The following is a 19688-nucleotide window of genomic DNA, read 5'->3' on the forward strand; positions in this document are numbered from 1 at the left end:
TCCAACCAAAATGATTCTGTGATTCTATGGTTTCATGAGATGCCTTCTGCTGAAGGGATAAGGGGTTATCAGATTCTGCCTCCAAAAGCTCTGCAGGAGCTGCAGCCCCTTCCCCATCTGTCAGCTTTATTCCTTCTTGTTCCCAAATCCTGCTGTGAAGCTGGGCTTGCACAATTCACAGCAGCTGTTGTGGAAGGCAGCTGGGATTCCAGCTTGAGGCATGTGCTGCAACACATGATCAGGCCCTGTGGGGAATTCAAACTGTGCTCTTCAGGGGGACTGATTTTCTAGGAAAGATTTAAATAGTTCCTTTGGGTGCTTTGTGTCTGAGGTGGAGCTGTGTGGATTTGAGAGAGTTTCTTCCATAGAGCTATGAGACCATCCCTGTGAGCTGCTGAGAAATGAAGACTGGTGCACGTCTCTGGGTCTGGCACAGTCCCCAAAATGCTGAACATTTTAGAAGTGTGATAGAGAATGAAGATCTCAACAGGAATTACCCTGCTGACAGGAGGAAGCCTGGACTCTGCTGCAGATTGTCCTGATTTGGGAGAGAATTCCTGCAGCCAGGGACACTGCAGGGCAGCACTTCATCATGGGCTTACATATCAAGTTAGGATTTAAAGTTAAACGCCTGTAGAAATGGTCTCCTGAGGAAGTTTGGATGTGAGGCTGCTCTTTCCACATCAGGCTGTGTCCTTCAGTGCCTTATGGCACAGGATGGGCTGATGATCTCCCCCGTGTCCTTTTCTCCAGTATCTTGGACACGGACATTTTCACAAAGGATTTGCTGGTGAAGTTCTCAGTGATCCGTATCAGCTGTTTCTATTGGTTGCTTTTCTTTTGACACTGATCAAATCAAATGACCAAAGATCAAAGAACTGGAAACCAACGTCAAACCCATCGAACCGTGTTTTCTCTGTGTCACAAGATGAACCAGCCAAGCTGTGTCACCAGCTTTGTTGTATGTGTGTTGGTTGACCCTGACTGGATGCTGGGTGACCACCAAAGCTGCTCTATCACTTCCCTCCTCAGCTGGGCAGGGGAGAGAAAATATAACAAAAGGTTTATGGGTCAAGATAAGGACAGGGAGAGATCATTCACCAATTACCATCATGGGCAAAACAGACTCGACTTGGGGAAATTAGTTTAATTTATTATCAATTGTATCAGAGAAAGGTAATGAGAAATAAAACCAAATCTTAAACCACCTTCTCCTCACCCCTCCCTTCTTCCCAGGCTTAATTTCACTCCTGATTTCTCTCCCTCCTCCCCTCCAGTGGCACAGAGGGACAGGGAATGGGGGTTGAGGTCAGTTCAACACACGTTGTCTCTGCTGCTCCTTCCTCCTCACGGGGAGGACTCCTCACACTCTTCCTCTGCTCCAGCGTGGGGTCCCTCCCAGCAGTCCTCTATGAACTTCTCCAACCTCAGTCATTCCCATGGGCTGTAGTTCTTCATGAACTGCTCCAGTGCAGGTCTCCCACGGGGTCACAAGTCCTGCCATCAAACCTGCTCCCGCGTGGGCTCCTCTCTCCACGGGGCCACAGGTCCTGACAGGAACCTGCTCCAGCATGGGCTTCCCACGGGGTCACAGCCTCCTTCAGGCCTCCACCTGCTCCAGCATGGGGTCCTCCATGGGCTACAGGTGGTCATCTGCTCCATCATGGACCTCCATGGGCTGCAGGGGGACAGCCTGCCTCACCATGGTCTTCACCACAGGCTGCAGGGGAATCTCTGCTCTGATGCCTGGAGCACCTCCTCCTCCTCCTCCTTCACTGACCTTGGTGTCTGCAGAGTTCTTGCTCTCACCTATTCTCACTCCTCTCTCTCCAGCTGCAATTGTGCAGGTTTTTCCTTCTCCTTCTTAAATCCGTTATCTCAGAGGTGTTGCCATCGTTACTGATGGGCTCATCCTTGGCCAGCAACAGGTCCGTCCTGGAGCCAGCTGACATTGGCTCTGTCAGACATGGGAGAAGCTTCTGGCAGCTTCTCACAGAAGCCACCCCTATGTCCCCACCATCAAAACCTTGCCACGCAAACCCAATCCATTCCTACAATGTCTGAACCCTCGATGAGCCGCTCCTTTCAGGATCTAAGCTTCTGCTTGGAGAGGAAAACAGTGTCAAGGAAGGTTTGTGGTCCCTGTGGTTGCAGGGCAACACAATGGAAAATACAGATTTGAGAGTAGCTGGAAAGCAGGAGGCAAAGAACCAAAAAGTGACCAGTTGTGAGCCACAGCCTCAGTCTATGGAGGTCTGAGTCACCAGTCCCAAGGGCTTGGGCTGGCCAGTTGTGATATGATGGTGAATGTTATGAAGAAGACTAAATAGTCTCTGAATGAGATCTTATTGAAGTTACACAGCAACATATATCATGGATGTATCTGAGATGTACTCTTAACTCTTGGGAAAACCTGACTTCTCCAAAGAGTGTGATTTCTCACTCTCCTTAAGTCGGAAGAACCTTTTTTGTTGCTTTCAATTGCTCAATACAAAGGGGGAGGGGTGGTGGTGTTGAAATCTGCCCCATTTCCACCCTACCTTTGGCAGCAGCGGGTTTGATCTCAGATCTATAACTGGATTTTACAAGCTCACACACTATGGTTTGCATGTTCTCACAAAGCTTGCCTCACCCATGGATCCAGCTGCCGAAAACTGAGCGTGTTTTATGAGGGTATAAACCACCTCTTGAGTCAGCTCCGTTCCAGGGCTCTGCTCTGGGTCTCTCTGCACAGATAGATTCAGCTGTGATTGGGAGAACCCCAACCTGGTCCTTCCTTCCCATCCTCTCCCTGACCTCACACTGCCACAGCAGACGTGCTGCCCTCTCCTTGCAGCTGCACAAAGTGGTGGAGCAGCTGTGTCTGCAAGACATTTTGCTTTTTGACCTTCCCTATCCTAGCTGGATGCCCGTAACAGACCCTGTCTGCTCTGAGGAACTGAAGAAAACCAAAAGACACTTGAGGGAGAGATTGATTTCTCTGCTGGCCACTTAGCTCTATTCCAGTTAAATCATCATCAGTCATTTCCAGAAGGTCATTGGGATTTCTAAGATTTCTGTTTAGTCTTATAATTGGTCTCCTGTTTCTAAGAACACTTCATAGAATCGTAGAATCATAGAATGGGTTGGGTTGGAAGGGACCTTAAAGCTCATCCAGTCCCAACCCCCCTGCCATCAGCAGGGACACCTTCCACTAGACCAGGTTGCTCAAAGCCTCATCCAGCCTGGCCTTAAACACTTCCAGGGAGGAGCAGCCACAACTTCCTTGGGCAACCTGTTCCAGTGTCTGACCACCCTCACAGTGAAGAACTTCTTCCTAATATCTCATCTAAACCTCCCCTCTTTCAGCTTAAACTTATGGAATTTTAAGTCCTTAACAACCTTTCATTTCCCATCTGTGCCTCTGCCGTGCAGATCCTGGAAACTCACTCCTGGTGGCTAAAGAGCAAATACTGTTCTCAGAATAGGAACTTTCCTTCTGATCCTTTCGGCTCTCCTAGCCTGTGGCCATGAGGTGCATCCATTTCTCACGAGCCTCTACTCGTAGTAGTTTTGTTCCCAACTGGCAGTTTGCTGTGGGAGGGTGCAATGTATGCAGACAGCGATTTGGTTTCCAGGAGGAAGCTGACACTTCTCTTTCTAATGTTTGGTGGGGTTTTTTTTTTTAATAACTTTGTCTTTTTTACAGCCAGGGAAGCTTTTGAAGAGGCAGGAGACATCTTAAGTGGCCACGTAACGATGGGGATGTATTTTGAAGATGATGCCTTGGCTTTGTAAGTTCTTTCTCTTTTTCTTTGGTGAGAATTCAAACTGATCTGGCAGTGCCAGATCTGGCAATTGCCTTCAAACTGAAAGGCAGTGCCTAGAGCAAGTGTCACTGGCCACCCTGAGTGTTTATCAGCAGCTCTAAGCAGCTACAAGTGACTTAGTCTGGTGGGGACATTGGTCAGGACTCAGCCAAAGCCAAGATGTAGCCCTGGCTCTGCCACTGATTTATAACCTGCCCACGGACAACTCATTTAACCCTGTTGAAATGGTCAATCATCTCCCTCCCTGCCATTCCAGTTCACTCTGGGTATTTTCAGTCCTCCAGCTGTGCCAGGCCCCCACACATCTGTTGGGTTCCTCATACCAACAGGACCAAACTTCTATGAAGGAAAAAACAGGCTGGAAAAATGATACCCTCTAGCTAGGATCAGTGTGTGAGGATGGAAAAACAGTTCTACCTTTCTTCTTCCATCAGGAAGAAGTGACAAATTGTTACTGTTCTTCCTCTTTCTGCAGTCCCTTCACCTTCTCATCTCCTCTTCCCTACCCTGGTGCTGTGAAGGTGCCTGCTGAGGGGACTGCAGCAAAGCTGAGGGTGTAAATGTGAGTCTTGCTCTGATGGTTGCCCTCACTTACCAAGAGCAGCCAAAAGAGAGGCTGCTTGTGACTACTTGCAGGCTTTCCTGGCTAGCAGTGAAGTGGGTTTGGTGTCTGCATGGTGGAAAACAGTTTGAAAGCCCTGAAATAAAAGCTGTCTTTCCATGGAGCTGCTTTGGCGTGGAGCAGTCTGCCTTTCTGCAGTGCTGTGAAACACATTCAACCCCTTTGGTCTCATCCACCTTCCCGATGGGCAGTCACGTGTGGCTGTGAGATGTTTGCAACTGCCAAGAATGGGGAAGAACCTACCTCCATCTTTTCAGCAGTTAATCTTAGCGTGGATCTTTTTCTTTTCCTTGAAAGATGTGCTCACCCCTTTCCCTCCCCTTGACGAGAGCAAGATGTTCCCACCAATTCCAGACAGAGCTTTGGGGAGGTGCATCCTCTTTCTGGAGGAAGAGTGCTGGAATCATATGGCAGCCTTCTTCCTGCAAATATCGTAAAGGTGAAGTCAAGGCTTTCTTAGTCAGTTCCTGATGGAATAAGAACATCAATTGCAGCCCTGAATTGAAGCCAAATTAGAGCTAATGGGATCTGAGCATGTATCAGTCCATGCACTTAACTGTGTCATTAAGACTCACTCCAGCAAGGGGCAAAGTGCTTTGGATTCATCTTTAAGAGATGTTTCAGTGCCTGTAAAAGTAACTAAATCAGGGGGAATCTTCAAATTGTCCTGGCATCTTGTTTCCATCAGGAATTATCTATCAAGGCGGAGTGAAAAATCCCAGAAGGTTCTTGACCTGTTTTCCAGGTGTGGGTTTAACAGCCAGTAGTGCAAGAGGGAATTATTTTCAGTAGTTTCTTACAGATGTGCTGCATCTCTAGCGTGTCTGAGGAGACATGGGCATTTTTGTGGTGTGCATGGAGAATAAAAATATAAATATCATGGTAGTACACCTCTTAACCACACTGTGCTCAAAGCATCAGCCATGGTGGGGTCTTAGAAGCGAGGCAGTGTCAGGCTTGTTCATGGCTGGAAGACCACTGGGCCATGGCAGGTATTAGAATCATAGAGAATCATTTTGGTTCTTTGGAACCAAAGACCTTGGAAAAGATCTTTGGAAAAGACCTTGAAGATCATTGAGACCAAGGAAAAAACCAGCAGCAACCAGCAGTATCAGGGTGACAAGCCTGACTCTCCGAGCTAAAAGACTTTTCTCCCCTAAGGATTTCAACCCAGTTGATAGAAGGAAAAAGCAGAGGAGGGCAGAGTGATCTTACAAAACAAGATACCAGTAGAAAAAGCCTGTGTTCTGTCAGCAATGACACATGCAAGAAAACACCTCCATCCTCCTGCTCCAGCCGCTGTTTGCAGCATGCTCCTGTTTTGTTGGGATAATTAATACAGTTTGTATAGATATTCATTCGGCCAAGTTTGGATTTTGGCTGTGATTTGTGGGTGAAGCTACTGTAGCTGGTCATCTTCTCAACTGTAAGTAGAAAGTAAACACTTACAGGAATTCCTTATGCAAGAGCCAGGCTCACTTCCCTTCTTAAGAAAAAAAGAAAAGCTATCCTTCTGCTAAACACTCAAGGAAGAAATGTTTGTCAACTCCGAGGTCACGGAAAGCTGAATCCCCTCTTTCCAGAGAAGAAAGTATACAAAACACACAAAGAATGTTGTGAGCAAAATTGTTTGCTCAGCAAGCACCTACTGGGTTAGTAACTAATGAAAAAGAAAAAAAAATGTTAAGGAAGAAATGCTCTGAATGAAGTAATTATTTATTCCTGCAATACTTGGATGTCATAGTCCTGCCAAGTATTTGTTTGCAGATGTTTTTGATTTAAATGCAAGTCTCACATTACCCATCGAATGGCCCTGCTATAGAAATAGAAAGGTGGTGTAAGCAGCAGTACAACCACTCAGTTGTGGACCAGTGAGATGAGAAGTGATTTCAGGGGAGACTCTAGCTATGAGATGAGGAATTTGGTGGTTTTCTGGCAGTATATAAGAAACTTCCTTAATAAAGTCTGCTGAACAAGTTAATCTGTTTAGACATAGGCAGCAAGAGTCTTTATCTCCTCTGAGAAGTCATCGAGCCAGAGAGTCTCTTTAAGGCCTGTGGAAGTTTGAGAAGTTCAAAATCATAGAATCATCACAGAATCAACAAATGGTCTGGGTTGGAAGGGACCTTAAAGCTCATCCAGTTCCAACCCCCCTGCCAGCAGCAGGGACACCTTCCACTAGACCAGGTTGCTCAAAGCCTCACCCAACCTGGCCTTCAACACTTCCAGGGAGGAGCAGCCACAGCTTCTCTGGCCAACCTGGGACACTGGCTCACCACCCTCACACCAAACAATTTCTTCCTCACATCTCAGCTCCATCTCCCCTCTGACACTTTCAAGCCATCACCCCTTGTTCTGTCACTCCCTGCCCTTGGCCAAAGTCCCTCCCCAGCCTTCCTGGAGCCCCTTCAGGTACTGGGAGGCCGCTATAAGATCTCCCCGGAGCCTTCTCTTCTCCAGGCTGAACAGCCCCAACTCTCTCAGCCTGTCCTCACAGCAGAGCTGCTCCAGCCCTCACATCATCCTGGTGGCCTCCTCTGCACTGGCTCCAGTAGCTCCATGTCCTTCTGCTGTTGGAGTCCCCAGAACTGGACACAGCACTCCATTAATTTAAACATTTTCTATGGTTTTCCCATTCTTAATTGATTCCAAATACAGATTCATTTGAAAAACAACAGAGAGGAAAGTTAAGGACCTTCCTAATAGATCAGAGGATTTTCAGCCATGACCAGAAGTGCAAAACTCAACTTTCTTGACTAGTGGAGCTCTGGGCAGGAAGGAGAAAGCTTAGCTCAGGGCTGGATTTACAAAGATAAATTAAAACTAACAGAGGATACTGCAACATGAAACTGAAATGACTCGGATAAATCCAAGAACAGTTTAGCAACAGAATTCACAACATTTGAAGGCCTGAGGGAAGTCCACGGTCATCGTTACTGCTGCTCTTTATCAAGACATCAGTGTAGATCTTGGGTGCCCCTTAGAAATTTGTGGTGAGTGTTTTATTTCCAGCCAGATAAGTGCAGTGATAGAGAAAGTGAAAGGCCTACGTGTGAGCTGAATATCATGCAAATGTCTTATCTGCAGTTCCCTCCACTTGCTTCGTCATTGATGACCCAAAACGCCAAACACTGATTTTTAAAGCAAATTTAAAGCCATTTTTTTTAAAGCAAAACTCCAAACATTGAGATTTTGAAAGCAGATTTGAACAAATCACCATCCCATTCAGAACTGCTAATGTAAGTGTCCAAACTGAACTTGCCTGGGCAAACCATGGAGGGGAGTATAGCAGGTCAGAACATGACTTTTCTCTGAGTTGTCTTTCATTAAAAATAAGTAGTTTGTTCTGCAGGAGGCTGAGTCTGTGTTGCATTGTTCTCATGTGGAAAAAAGAAAAACAACCAAAAAAAAGATGAACCAGATTACTTTTGAAAAGGGAATCAAAGGCTTTCTACCTCCTTACCTCCCCAACCCAAAATGTCCTGACACCTCACTCAGTTCTTCAGCAATTCTGGTGTCACAGCCTTTGAAAAATTGCCAGCAGTCTTTGAAAAATAAACAGACACCCCCCAAAAAAGCTGTTGAGGCAGCTGACTTCCTCCATCACGCCCTTTGTCTGGACACTGACATCTGGAGCCTTCAGGACTGAAGTTCCTCAATCTTCCAGAAAATTGCTTTCTCATCTTGGTGTACCCCTTGCCCTTTCATTGCTCAGACTTCTCCTATTTTAGCTCTTTTCACCTTCTCAGCTTTTCTTTAAATACCCTTGAACCCTCTCAACCAGAAGAACACTGGGGAATGAAGGATGAGCTGGTTTCTCTGCTGAGAGCATGTGCACAGGCTGTGTGTGTTGCTCTAAGGTGGGGCTGGACTTCAGCTAAATTACCTGTGTTCACCAAGCCAAAAATCAGATCTCCTGGAGCTTCTTTTGTGTAGGTTGATGTCCCTTGGATGGAGTCTAAGACCTTCTGTTTGCTATGGCTTGGGAGGCAGAGTAAAGCACTGGGTGGGTGTTGGTACCGCCTAACCTTAGGTGTGAAAATGAAAGAGAAGTGCCAGCAAATGGTTTAGATGGTGGTGGTTTGGATTTTTCCTGTTATTTAGCAGCTGATGTCTTTTTGCAGAAGAAAGTGCTGGTTTTATGTGTGTATATATTTAGCGTCTGGTGAGAGCTGGGACAGAGCTTGTTTCAGAAGGGGACAAAGGAACAAGTTAACCCCATCTCTCCTCATCAGATCTTGAGAAGACTTCAGGGAAACCTTATTGCAGCATTTCAGTACTTAAAGGGTCAATAAGAAAGATGGGGACAGACTTCTAGCAGGACCTGTAGAGGCAGGACAAGGGGAAATGGTTTTAAACTAAAAGAGGGGAGATTCAGACTAGGTAGAAGGAAGAAATTGTTTACAATGAGGGTGGTGAAACCCTGGCCCAGGTTGTCCAGAGAGGTGGTAGAAGCCCCATCCCTGGAAACATTCCAGGTCAGGTTGGACAGGGCTCTGAGCAACCTGATCTGGTTGAAGATGTCCCTGCTTACTGCAGGGGGGTTGGACTAGATGGCCTGGAAAGGTCCCTTCCAACCCAAACCAGTCCATGATTGTATGAAATCAGGACTGTGGAAGGGCTGGAGAGTGGGCAATGGGGAACATGACCCTTTCCTTCTGCTGATACCTGTGCCTCTTGCAGCAGCTTTTCCCTCCCCTACATCCCTGTCCCCAGTTTTCATCATGAGGATGCCAACTCTGCATGGAGGTGATCTGATGTGTGCCAAATCCCCTGGCCAGTTCTTGTTACCATCTGTCTTTTTCAGATCCCATAAATACTCAGTGTCTCCTCCAGCCCTCCTCCTTGCCAGGAGCGGAGGTCAGAGCGTCGAAAGCATCACTTTGTCCAAACAGAGTGCTCAGGACATGGTGCAGATGATCAGATATGAACTGCTGGACATTTTTGTAAGTAAAAAGAAATTAAAAATAAAAATTGTTCTTTTTCTCTTGCGGTCGTTTGCAGAAGCACATGGAGCTATGCAAAATAAACGTGTTACCTCGTTATTTCTATCATGCTGAGTTACATTTGTTTTTACATTTTATGACTTGGATCAGACAGTCTGGACAGAAATCTGCTGGGTGGTCTTGTGGGAGTCGGTGCCTTGGTTTGTCCTTATAGTCACAGACCTGCTGCTGTGGTGGCTTGGCCTCCTGCAGGGTTTGCTCCCTGCCTCTTTCATCTGCCTTTCGGAGACTGGTTGTAGCCATAGCACATGGAGCTGGGCTTGAGATGGCCTTGCTTCTACCATCTCAGCTCACACACTTCCTCTTGGCCTGCATGGCTGCTCCTTCAGACTTGGCTTGCGATGGGCAAGGTTGGGTGTAGACATCTCCAACGTGCACCAAGATCCCAGTGCCCACCCTTGTTTTCATAGAATCATGGAATGGTTTGGGTTGGAAGGGACCTTAAAGCTCATCCAGTTCCAACCCCCCTGCCAGCAGCAGGGACACCTTCCACTAGACCAGGTTGATCAAAGCCTCATCCAGCCTGGTCTTAAACACTTCCAGGGAGGAGCAGCCACAACTTCCTTGGGCAACCTGTTCCAGTGTCTGACCACCCTCACAGTGAAGAAGCTCCTCACAGTTTTCAAGCTCCTTGCATTCAACATAGACCCTACACCTTGCTTAGCCCCTGCACCCCTCATGTCAGGACAGAAAAGCCTCATTTTGTCCTTTTCTCTCCTCCCCATAAACCCCAACTTCTTGTTTTGACATCTTACAGCCAGAAATCACCGTGCAAAATCTGCCCCACTATTTGCAACTCAGAAAGCCCTTCCTCATCTTCTTCAGCGATGGCGACATCGGTCAAATGGAAAGCAAAGAAATGCTGAAGCTGGCAAAAGGAAGATCCCAGCAAGCGTTTGTGGCTTGCTGGTTGAACTTGTAAGTGTGTAAAAACCTCTTTTCTTCTTTCCGTTATGCTCTTAGCATTTCAGGGCAAGAAACAAACTGAGTCTGCAATTACTGAAATCACTCTCTAACTGGTAATGTGATTATTTGGTCTGAAGTCATCACGAGTTGGGAGCTCAAATCATTTAGCAATGATTCAGTATGTGTTCTGGGCAGCTGCAAAATTGCATGACCAAGTCAAAATTGGTAAATGTTTAATTGATTGCAGAAATAATTTTCAGTAGAGTAAAATGTTCTCAAAGATCTCGTGTGGTAGCTTGACCTCAGCTCTGGTGTTATTTGTATTTTTGTCACATGTGGAAGAAAAAAAGTTAATTTACCCTCGTGGAGTATCTTATGGTGATTTTTCTCCCAGCAATTAGAGGGAAGCCCAACAGGGTAATTACTGATTGTTAACTGGGAGAAAGGAAGTTTTCAGAAGCAGCCCCATAAGGCAAACTTCAAAAAAAAATCTTGAAGAAACAAAATGAATCCAGGAGCTAAGAAATAGAAAGTTGTAGGAGAGGGGATTTTTTTTTAATCCTCCCCCTCCCTAGTTGTGTTTTCAATTTTTAGCCTCTGTTTGTTTTGCCCAAACCCAGAGACACCTCACTGTCTTAATCATACCGTGCTTTGAAGTCTGGGAAGCGCCTCGCAGCGTGGGCTGAAGTTTAACTAACGGGGAATGTACATGTTTGCAAAGAGAAGACGACTTTTTTTTTGCCAGTAATGCTCAGGAAACGAGAGCCCCTGGAACTTCCCCACCTACACATCTGCCTTTGCTTTCCCTTCCTGAGAGAGAAAGAGCTGTCCTTAGTCAGAGCAAAAGGACAGTGCCACAAAAGAGGGCAAAACATGGCTCAGAAAGAGTAGCCTAGTCCTAGAAAGAGGACCTCATTCCCATGGTGAGAGCCAGCTCAGGACTTGACCATCACTCTCAGCCTGAAAATAGCGCTGGAAGGATTCAACATCTTCATGGGTTTGCTGTCCCTCCATCTCAATGTCCTCTTCTGGCTCTTGTTGGCTCACCTGGGGAAGTTGCCATCCCAGCTCCTCATTTCTGCCTGAGGGCTGTGGGAAGCACCCAGCAACTACCCAAGGGCTGAGCTCAACCCTCCGCATCAGCTCCTGCCTTTCCATCCCCTGCGGAGCTGCTGCAGCTACAAGGTGGTGGAAGCAGCTGGGCTGGAAGGAGCTGGTAGCTCTCCCTGCAAACAAGGGCTCACCACAGTGGGGCTGCAGGACCTGTCCTGCTTCTGTCTCACCTGTTCTTAAAAACTTACAGTGGAGAATATTTCACATTCCTACAGAGTTTACCCAGCTCCTCCTGCTCGAGGATTTCTTTAAACATCTAATCTGCTGTCCGCTCCCTCTCTGTTGGACTTTAATGGTTTGCTTAAGGCGTTGAGCTTATAAGTAGTGTGGTGACCTCTCCCTTGGACCCTAATGGCTTACTTAAGGTGTTGAGTGCCTTATAAATAGCGCAGTGAGCTTCTAGAGCTGTCCCTTAGGCAAAATTGTGAGCTTTGCTGGATGAAGCCCAAGGGGTTTGGTGGTTGCTCAGCTCTCAGTCCCGTTGTGCTGCCAAACTGCTGGTGAGCAAGTTGAATCTTCTCTTCCTAGTGATTGAACAAGGGGTGATGGCTTGAAAGTGGCAGAGGGAAGATGGAGCTGAGATGTGAGGAAGAAATTGTTTGGTGTGAGGGTGGTGAGACAGTGTCCCAGGTTGCCCAGAGAAGCTGTGGCTGCTCCTCCCTGGAAGTGTTGAAGGCCAGGTTGGATGAGGCTTTGAGCAACGTGGTCTAGTGGAAGGTGTCCCTGCTGCTGGCAGGGGGGTTGGAACTGGGTGGGCTTTGAGGTCCCTTCCAACCCAAACCATTTGATGATTCTTTGATTTTATGATTCCCCACAGGAAGAAGACTCCGGTGGGACGTGGGATCCTGAAGACATACTTTGCAACCGTGCCTTCACTGCCTCTTCTTGTCTGGGTGAACCTTCATGCTGGTGGTCAGGTATTCAAGTTCCCATCAGAGCAGCCCATCACTGAAATGAACATCTTGTCTTGGCTGGAGAAGCTAAAAGCAGGAGTGGAGATTCCCAGCAGTAAGTGGACAGACATTTGTAACGTTCCTAAGCACGCACTGTTAGCTCCGCTCTGTTTATGAGAAGATGCTACGTGCAATAAATTGTCTGCCCTGGAATTTAATGATGGAAAAAGTAGCTATGCTAGTTTGAGCTGGAGAAGTACAAATAGTCCAGCCAGAAGAGAATACCCACACTCACGAGTTTGCTTCAGGACTATTTAATGTTCAGAGCCAAGTGGGAATAGGTCTGAATCGACATCTCCTCCCCGTGATAATCCCCAAACCTGGCTGTGCTCTCCAGTTGCTGTGAACAGACTTTCTGAAACACAGAGTGCTAATAAAAAGAAATCTCTTGACTTCCAGTTGTCAGCATAAGAAATTGCTGCTCTTTAGGTGCCTTTCAGCATTTTTTTGGATGGGAGAGGATAAGGAAGCTGGTGCTTTGCTGTGGTCTTTGGGATATAAAGGGTTGGTTTGTACAGTGAAGCTTTTCAGTGCATCCCTCTTGCCTTGACCAGCCCACTGAAGCTTTGGAGGAAGGTAGCAGAGATGTGCCTTCCCATGTGTCATACCTAACCACAGAGTGACTCTACTTGATCTTTGTGCATTTTAAAATGAGCTTTTCAAAGCAAATGTTTCCAAAAGCCTGATGGGGGAGGATGTGTAGGTTCTCTCCAGAGCTGAAGACACCAGTAATTGCTGGGAGAACCCCATGGGCCAGCCATCCTCCCACACCTCCTTCCATTGCCACTGCTAAAGGCTGTCACTTAGGTCTCTAGGTTTTCAGGGACTTTAGTTTTCAGGGGTGTCAGAGGGGCACGTTGATGGCTGAGCAGCTGGTTGCACAGCTGGGAGCTGTGCCAGCCATCACAACCTCCTTCCTCGGGCTTTTAAGTGCTGCAAACCGTGTGCTCAGTCTTAAAAGCAGAAATTAAAGAGCATCCTCATGTAATGGGACTGCTTCCTCCCCGTGTAGACAGCAGTCTCCCCTCCCTCCTAATGGTGTGTCAGTAATGCACAGTCATTAACACAGTGATCTGGGACCCAAATGAAATATTCACCTGCTGGTGGACAGACCCTGAGTGTGACCTACTTTGTAATGGGGTTGTCTGAGGATGGAAAACTCCTGTAGTCTTTGGGAGCAGAGCCTTGACCACCTCTGGTAAATACCAGTGTACCCCTGGCTGGTTTAATTTGAGTGGTGGTATTAGTTTTGGAGGAAAGAGGGTGATCTTTAAGAGAAGACATTTAATTTTGCATTCAGTGGAACAGCAAAAAAAAGCCAGAATTCCTTCAAAGGAGAAATATCTGTGGAGTGGGGCTGCATAACTCTTAACTTATGAACATGGGACTGTGTTTGCTTCTCAGGTACCTTGTCTGAGGAAGACTGGAAACCACCTCTCCCTGCTTATGACTTCCTCCAGATGATGGAGACGGCCGTGCCTGGGCTTCCCCTCCACACCTCCCACCACCACCACGGGGACATGCTGGAGCAGCACCCACCTGAAAGCCCAGGAGGGGACAAAGCCATCCAGGTGGATCCATCCCAGGAGACCAAGGCAGAGAAAGTTGGGTCCCCTGGGAGGGACCTACGGGGGACAGCGCCGAGGCTGGCAGCGAGGGAGAAGCAGGGCAAGAGACACAGTGAGCTGTGAGAGCTGGGCAGTGAAAGATGTGGGACAATGCCCAGAAAACCTTACCCCTTTCCCACCCCTCACCAAAGAGAGGAGTGTTTTCAGCTCTAAATTAATGGTGAAGGGATAAAACAGCCCCTAAGCCTCAGTGTCACTTCCCTGCTGCGTTCCCTTGGTCATTCAGCAGTGGCTCTGGTTTCTGATGCCAGAAATGTGTCCATACATCCCACTCCTTGGCTCTCCTGCCTGCTCTTGGGATTGCATTTCACAGCAAGAGGCCAGAGCAGATCTGCAGGGCGGTTGGAGCGCCGGAGCTCAGCCCACCCTATAGCTGGGGGAGAGATGGGGTGAGTTCCCATGTGCTGGAGGCTGGAAAAGTCAACTCAGCTCAGCCCTGCTCTATAGTTTCTATATGTCTCACAGAGGAGCTTTGGTTGTGCCTGTGCAGGAAGGGGTGAGTGATTCCAGGATAAAAAAGCACATTTTTCTCCCCCACGGTTGCAGCAGCAGCAGCAGCAGCTCTACAGATGCTACTGGTGGGTGTCTGCAAGCCTTGCTCTCAAAAAGCAATTACATCTGCACTGCAACCATGCATGCCACCCACTCCAGGGCTGCTGGAACTGGCACCTGCTTGTGTTTACACCTGATGTGAACCGAATCCGTGAGCATGTTCATCCTCAGGGATAAGAGGAGTATCTGGTTTTATTCCAAAGGCCAGAACTCAGGTCATCACAACAGCCCTGAATAGCTGGGACAAAAATCTGCCAGCAAATCCCCAGGGCAGGCAGGTTGGAAGATGGCTTTGCTCAACGTTGGCATTTTCTTGGTCGCAAGCCCAGGGGGTTATTTGCAGCCTGGATTTTTCTTTGCTCTCGGTGACGGCGGTGAGGTCGGTGCTTTCTGAGCTGAGGATGGTGCGAGGAGTGAGGTCTGCAAAAAAGATCAGAGCTTTGGAAACCAGGGGAAGGAGATGAAGGGCAAGGCTGGCAGTGCTGGGGACAGACCCTTCTGGGGACAGATCCTTCTGAGGTGGCATGGAGCTGATTTCCAGCCTCTGCTCATCTCCTGGGGACAGCAAAGAGTCTGTCGTTCCTCGCTGGAGGACCTGAGGCTGAAGGCCAGTGTGGGATGTGGGCTGGGGAGAGCTGTGTGTTTGGAGAGAAGCTTTGTCTAATGCCACCCATGCCAGGACAATCTTCCCACCCCCTTCAATAAACATCTGCTCCCTTCCACAGCACCACTGAGATGTGCCGGGAGGGTTGGATCCTCCTTCTCCTCCTTATGGCTCTGAAGTTACTGAGGTGAGAAAAAACTGCTGGTGAGTGAGGAGCTGCTGAGAGCATTGTACTGTCTGTATTTCTCTCCCTGCAAGCAGCTCACGTGGTTGGGAATATTTTGAAATGCTTAGGAGCAGACCATTGGTCCTGGAATCTCCTTGAAGATCTTCATTGAAACAGACCATTTTGAGACTTTAATGACAGGCTTAGAGCCAAAATGGACATATTTCAAGTAAGAAACCGGAGCCTGAGGAGCAGAGCCTGCCATGCAGCTGAGTATTCCCAAGGGAAGGAGTAACTCAGGGCACGAGTGGATCCTCCATGAGTTCCCATCATTCCTCTGCTGTATAAGGTTGTTACATTGCTGGGCTCTACCAGTTGTACATCAATCCCTTCCCGTCCTGTCCCTAATGACACCGCTGCTGCTGTCACCGCGCCGCTCTCCCGCTTGGTGCAGGTGAAGCGCGATATTTGGGCTTGTCATGAACATCTCAAATGATTTCTATCATCTCAAGTACAATCAATCTACGTGTGTGTCTTGGGTGCAGCGTGGTGTGTGGTGGGGCTGGGATCCTGTGCTTGGGGTGGCTGGGGTGGATGTATCCCTATGGGATGTACCCTCATGGGAACACTTCCCCCAGCCCACCCAGGCCTGAAGCAGAAGGATCTAGATGTAGCACTCAGGGACATGGTTTAGTGGACATGGTGGTGATGAGATGATGGTTGGACTGGATGATCTTGAAGGTCTTTTCCAACCTTAATGATTCCATGGTTCTGTGATCCCTTCCTTCAGCAGGGTTTGTGCAAAACGAGGAGCATTCCCACATCCCTGCTCTTCTTGGCCACACGTCCTATTCCAGTCACAGCCCTTCTCTTGTGCAGCACTGGGACAGGAGCTTGTCACTAGGGGTCAGTGCCACCTCTCGGTTATGGCTGCAAAAATTACTCCCTCTCCCAGTGCTGCTTAATTAATGCTGGAGCCTTGTCACCAAAGCGATGGTGGATCAGGAACAGTGATCTGGTGGGGTCCAAGAGGGATGCTGGGGCTGTTGGCTCCCAGGGGCAGTAGCTGGAGCAAGTGTGAAGGGCTGGGGAGTCCTAGAATCAGAGAAACATTGAATGGTTTGGGTTGGAAGGGACCTCAAAGCTCATCCAGTTCCAACCCCCCTGCCATCAGCAGGGACACCTTCCACTAGACCAGGTTGCTCAAAGCCTCATCCAACCTGGCCTTCAACACTTCCAGGGAGGAGCAGCCACAGCTTCTCTGGCCAACCTGGGACACTGTCTCACCACCCTCACACCAAAGAATTTCTTCCTCACATCTCATCTCCATCTTCCCTCTGCCAGCTTAGAGCCATCACCCCTTGTTCTGTCACTCCCTGCCCTTGGCCAAAGTCCCTCCCCAGCCTTCCTGGAACCCCTTCAGGTACTGGGAGGCCACTTTGGAGGTCTCTCTGGAGCCTTCTTTTCTCCAGGCTGAAGCGTGGAGAGTCCCAACTCTACAGGCATCAGCCCCCACATCAACAGAGGGATCCATCAGTGGGATCCATCCACCTCCCAGCTGGGGTTGGGGTGCCAGGAACCCCAAGCCAAGCCCAGCCAGTGTGTCCCTGCAGCTGCCAGTGCAGGCACCTGTGGTGACATGGGGAAGGGAAGTGCTTGTCCTTGTCCCACCACTGCTAGGACCAAACTGGGTTGGCATCCGTGTTTGCTGACTGTGCCCATGGGTGCAGGTCAGGGTCCTGGACCACATCAGGGTGCATGGGCCTGGCTTTGAGTTTTTGGGGGTTTTTTTAAGTAAAAAATGTCTTTTTCAGTGCACACTTGGGGAATCATCAAGGGATATGTGTGCCAGGATATGCATGGACAGGGAGACAATAGGAGGGACATTGGGGACAGTCTGTGGTCTGTGTCCCTCCCTCCCTGGAGGAACCACTCCTGCACTTGGCTGGTTTTGATAGATACAGGTCAGATCTGTGTGGAAAGAAATATCCAGGGGGTGTTTATGGCCTTGAGTGAGGAGTGAGTTGGAGGAAGGAGAGCTCTGGACCTTGGGGGACATCTGTGAGGGATGGGCTTGGGCAGTGGGATGCTGTCCTGCACGCACTGCTCAGCAAAGAAGTGAAAAGAAGTGGACAGTGTCCCAGGTTGGCCAGAGAAGCTGTGGCTGCTCCTCCCTGGAAGTGTTGAAGGCCAGGCTGGATGAGGCTTTGAGCAACCTGGTCTAGTGGAAGGTGTCCCTGCTGCTGGCAGGGGGGTTGGGACTGAATGAGCTTTGAGGTCCCTTCCAACCCAAACCATCTGTGACCCTATGAAATATCTATGAGAAGCGGGGTCTGGGTGTGTGTCTCCTGCTTCTCCGTGTCTCAGCACAGCGCTGCTGCAGTGAGGTGAGTTCACAACAAACGCTGATGCTGTCAGCTCCTTTTTCAACCATTTCCCACCAAATGATGTGTCTTTTGGGGTAAACCACAGATCTATCTCCCTAGATGACACTGGCGAGGTGCACACTGAGCTGAAGAACCGAGAGATTTCCTGACTGATACGGTGTTGACTATTTAGAGCTTCAGACCAAACTCTTCTTTTGGTGGTTCTTTATTTCAGGGATACATCAAAGGTGGACGTTTACAGGTCCTTTGTGCATTTGGGGAGCTTTTTAGGAGATGTTTAAATGTCAGTGGTTGATCAGACAATAAAACAATGATACACACACCAAAAAAAAATTAAGAAGATGATGTGCTTGTCCTAGAGAGCAAAACAATTTGAATTATTGTCTGAAACAATAGGAAATACTCCAGGCGCCGTGTCTGACTGGTCTTTCACCATCCTTGGTGAGTCCTGCAGAGTCATCACCATCAGTTGGGGGGAGGAAGGCTTGCAGCAGCAGTGTGGGGGAGCATGAAGGCTGCGTGTTGTGTTTAGAGAGCTTTTAGAGGGATGGTTATGGAGGTTCCTGCTGCGTGGCTGGGCCAAGGGGTGGTGGATTGAACAACATGGATTGAAGTCCCCGGGGTCCTGGCTGAGGGACAGAGGTTCCCATAAATGTCTGTCACCCTCAGTGCTCGGTGCCAGCTGACTCAGGAGCCCGCGTGCTCCCACCGGCTCCCACAGACATCTCTGCTGGGACATTGGGAAGCAGTCATGGTGTTTCTCCCAGCTCTTCAGCCCTGTGAGCAAAACAGGGATGGTGAGAAACAGGTCACAGAATCCCAGAACTGCCTGGATTGAAAAAGACCTTTAAGCTCATCGAATCCAACCATGAACCCAACACTGACAAGTCCCCTATGACTAACCCATGTCCCTCAGCACTATGTCTACACGACTTCAATCCCTCCAGGGATGGGGACTCCACCACTGCCCTGGGCAACCCCTTCCAATGCCTCACAACCCTTGCAGCAAAGAAATTCTTCCTCACATCCCATCTCAACGGCCCTGGCCACAACTGGAGCCCATTTCCTCTTGTCCTGTCCCTTGGGCCTTGGTTGAACAGACCCACCCCCACCTCTCTCCACCCTCCTCCAAGGGACTTGCACAGAGCCAGAAGGTCTCCCCTCAGCCTCCTTTTCTCCAGGCTCAACACCCCCAGTTCCCTCAGCCACAAGGGAACTCAGCACACTTGTGCTCCAGACCCTTCCCCAGCTCCGTTGCCCTTCTCTGGACACGCTCCAGCACCTCCATGTCCTTCTTGGAGTCAGGGACCCAACACTGAACCCAGGACTCCAGGTGTGGCCTTGTGTTGGAAGGTAAAGTTCCCAAATTGGCTCTTCTCAGCCCGTCCTGTTCCCCTGATGGCCACAGTCCCTCCTGCTCAGCCTCGCCCCGTGGCCAGGCTCCCGTCTGGCTGTGCCGTAGGGATGCAGCTGCAGGATGGCAGAAGACCCAGCTGTAGCAGGGAGGAGATGTGTGGGAGAGGACGTTGTCCCCAGGGGGGAGATGCTGCAAGGCAGGAGCGGGGGCACGGGAAGGACAGACCTGCCTGTGTGCAGACAGCTGCCGTGCCAGAGATCCCTGGCAGGATGTGAAGGAGGACATGGACCTGGTGGGCTGGCTGCTGTCTCCTGGGGTCATCCGTGCCTGGTGCTGCGTGGGCACGGGGGGTCTGGCAGGGCTGGGGACGGTGGGGAGCAGTTCACTCCATCCCAACCTGGCTGAGATGCTTTCCTCCTTGCCACCTGGCAGGGCAGGTTCCTCTCCAGCCATGACCCCTGCCATGGGGCACCCTCCTCTGTCACGGGGCACCCTCCCCTGCCACGAGGCACCCTCCTCTGTCTCGGGGCACCCTCCCCTGCCATGGGGCACCCTTCCCTGCCATGGGTCACCCTTCCCTGCCAT

At 49.2% G+C, this 19688-nt stretch overlaps 1 protein-coding gene across 1 annotated transcript; it reads left to right on the forward strand.

Annotated features, from left to right (window-relative positions):
• Nucleotides 1–3688: 3688 nt before the first annotated feature.
• Nucleotides 3689–14100, forward strand: LOC114818671 (thioredoxin domain-containing protein 16-like; the record flags this gene model as incomplete). Its single annotated transcript, XM_029085546.1, has 5 exons — nucleotides 3689–3773; nucleotides 9239–9377; nucleotides 10195–10355; nucleotides 12274–12464; nucleotides 13814–14100. Coding segments are annotated over 5 exons (863 nt in total), but the record flags the coding sequence as incomplete, so codon positions are not given.
• Nucleotides 14101–19688: the final 5588 nt, after the last annotated feature.

The sequence above is a fragment of the Antrostomus carolinensis genome, unplaced genomic scaffold (assembly GCF_000700745.2).
Source record: "Antrostomus carolinensis isolate BGI_N321 unplaced genomic scaffold, ASM70074v2 scaffold19246, whole genome shotgun sequence".
NCBI classification, from domain to species: Eukaryota; Metazoa; Chordata; class Aves; order Caprimulgiformes; family Caprimulgidae; genus Antrostomus; species Antrostomus carolinensis.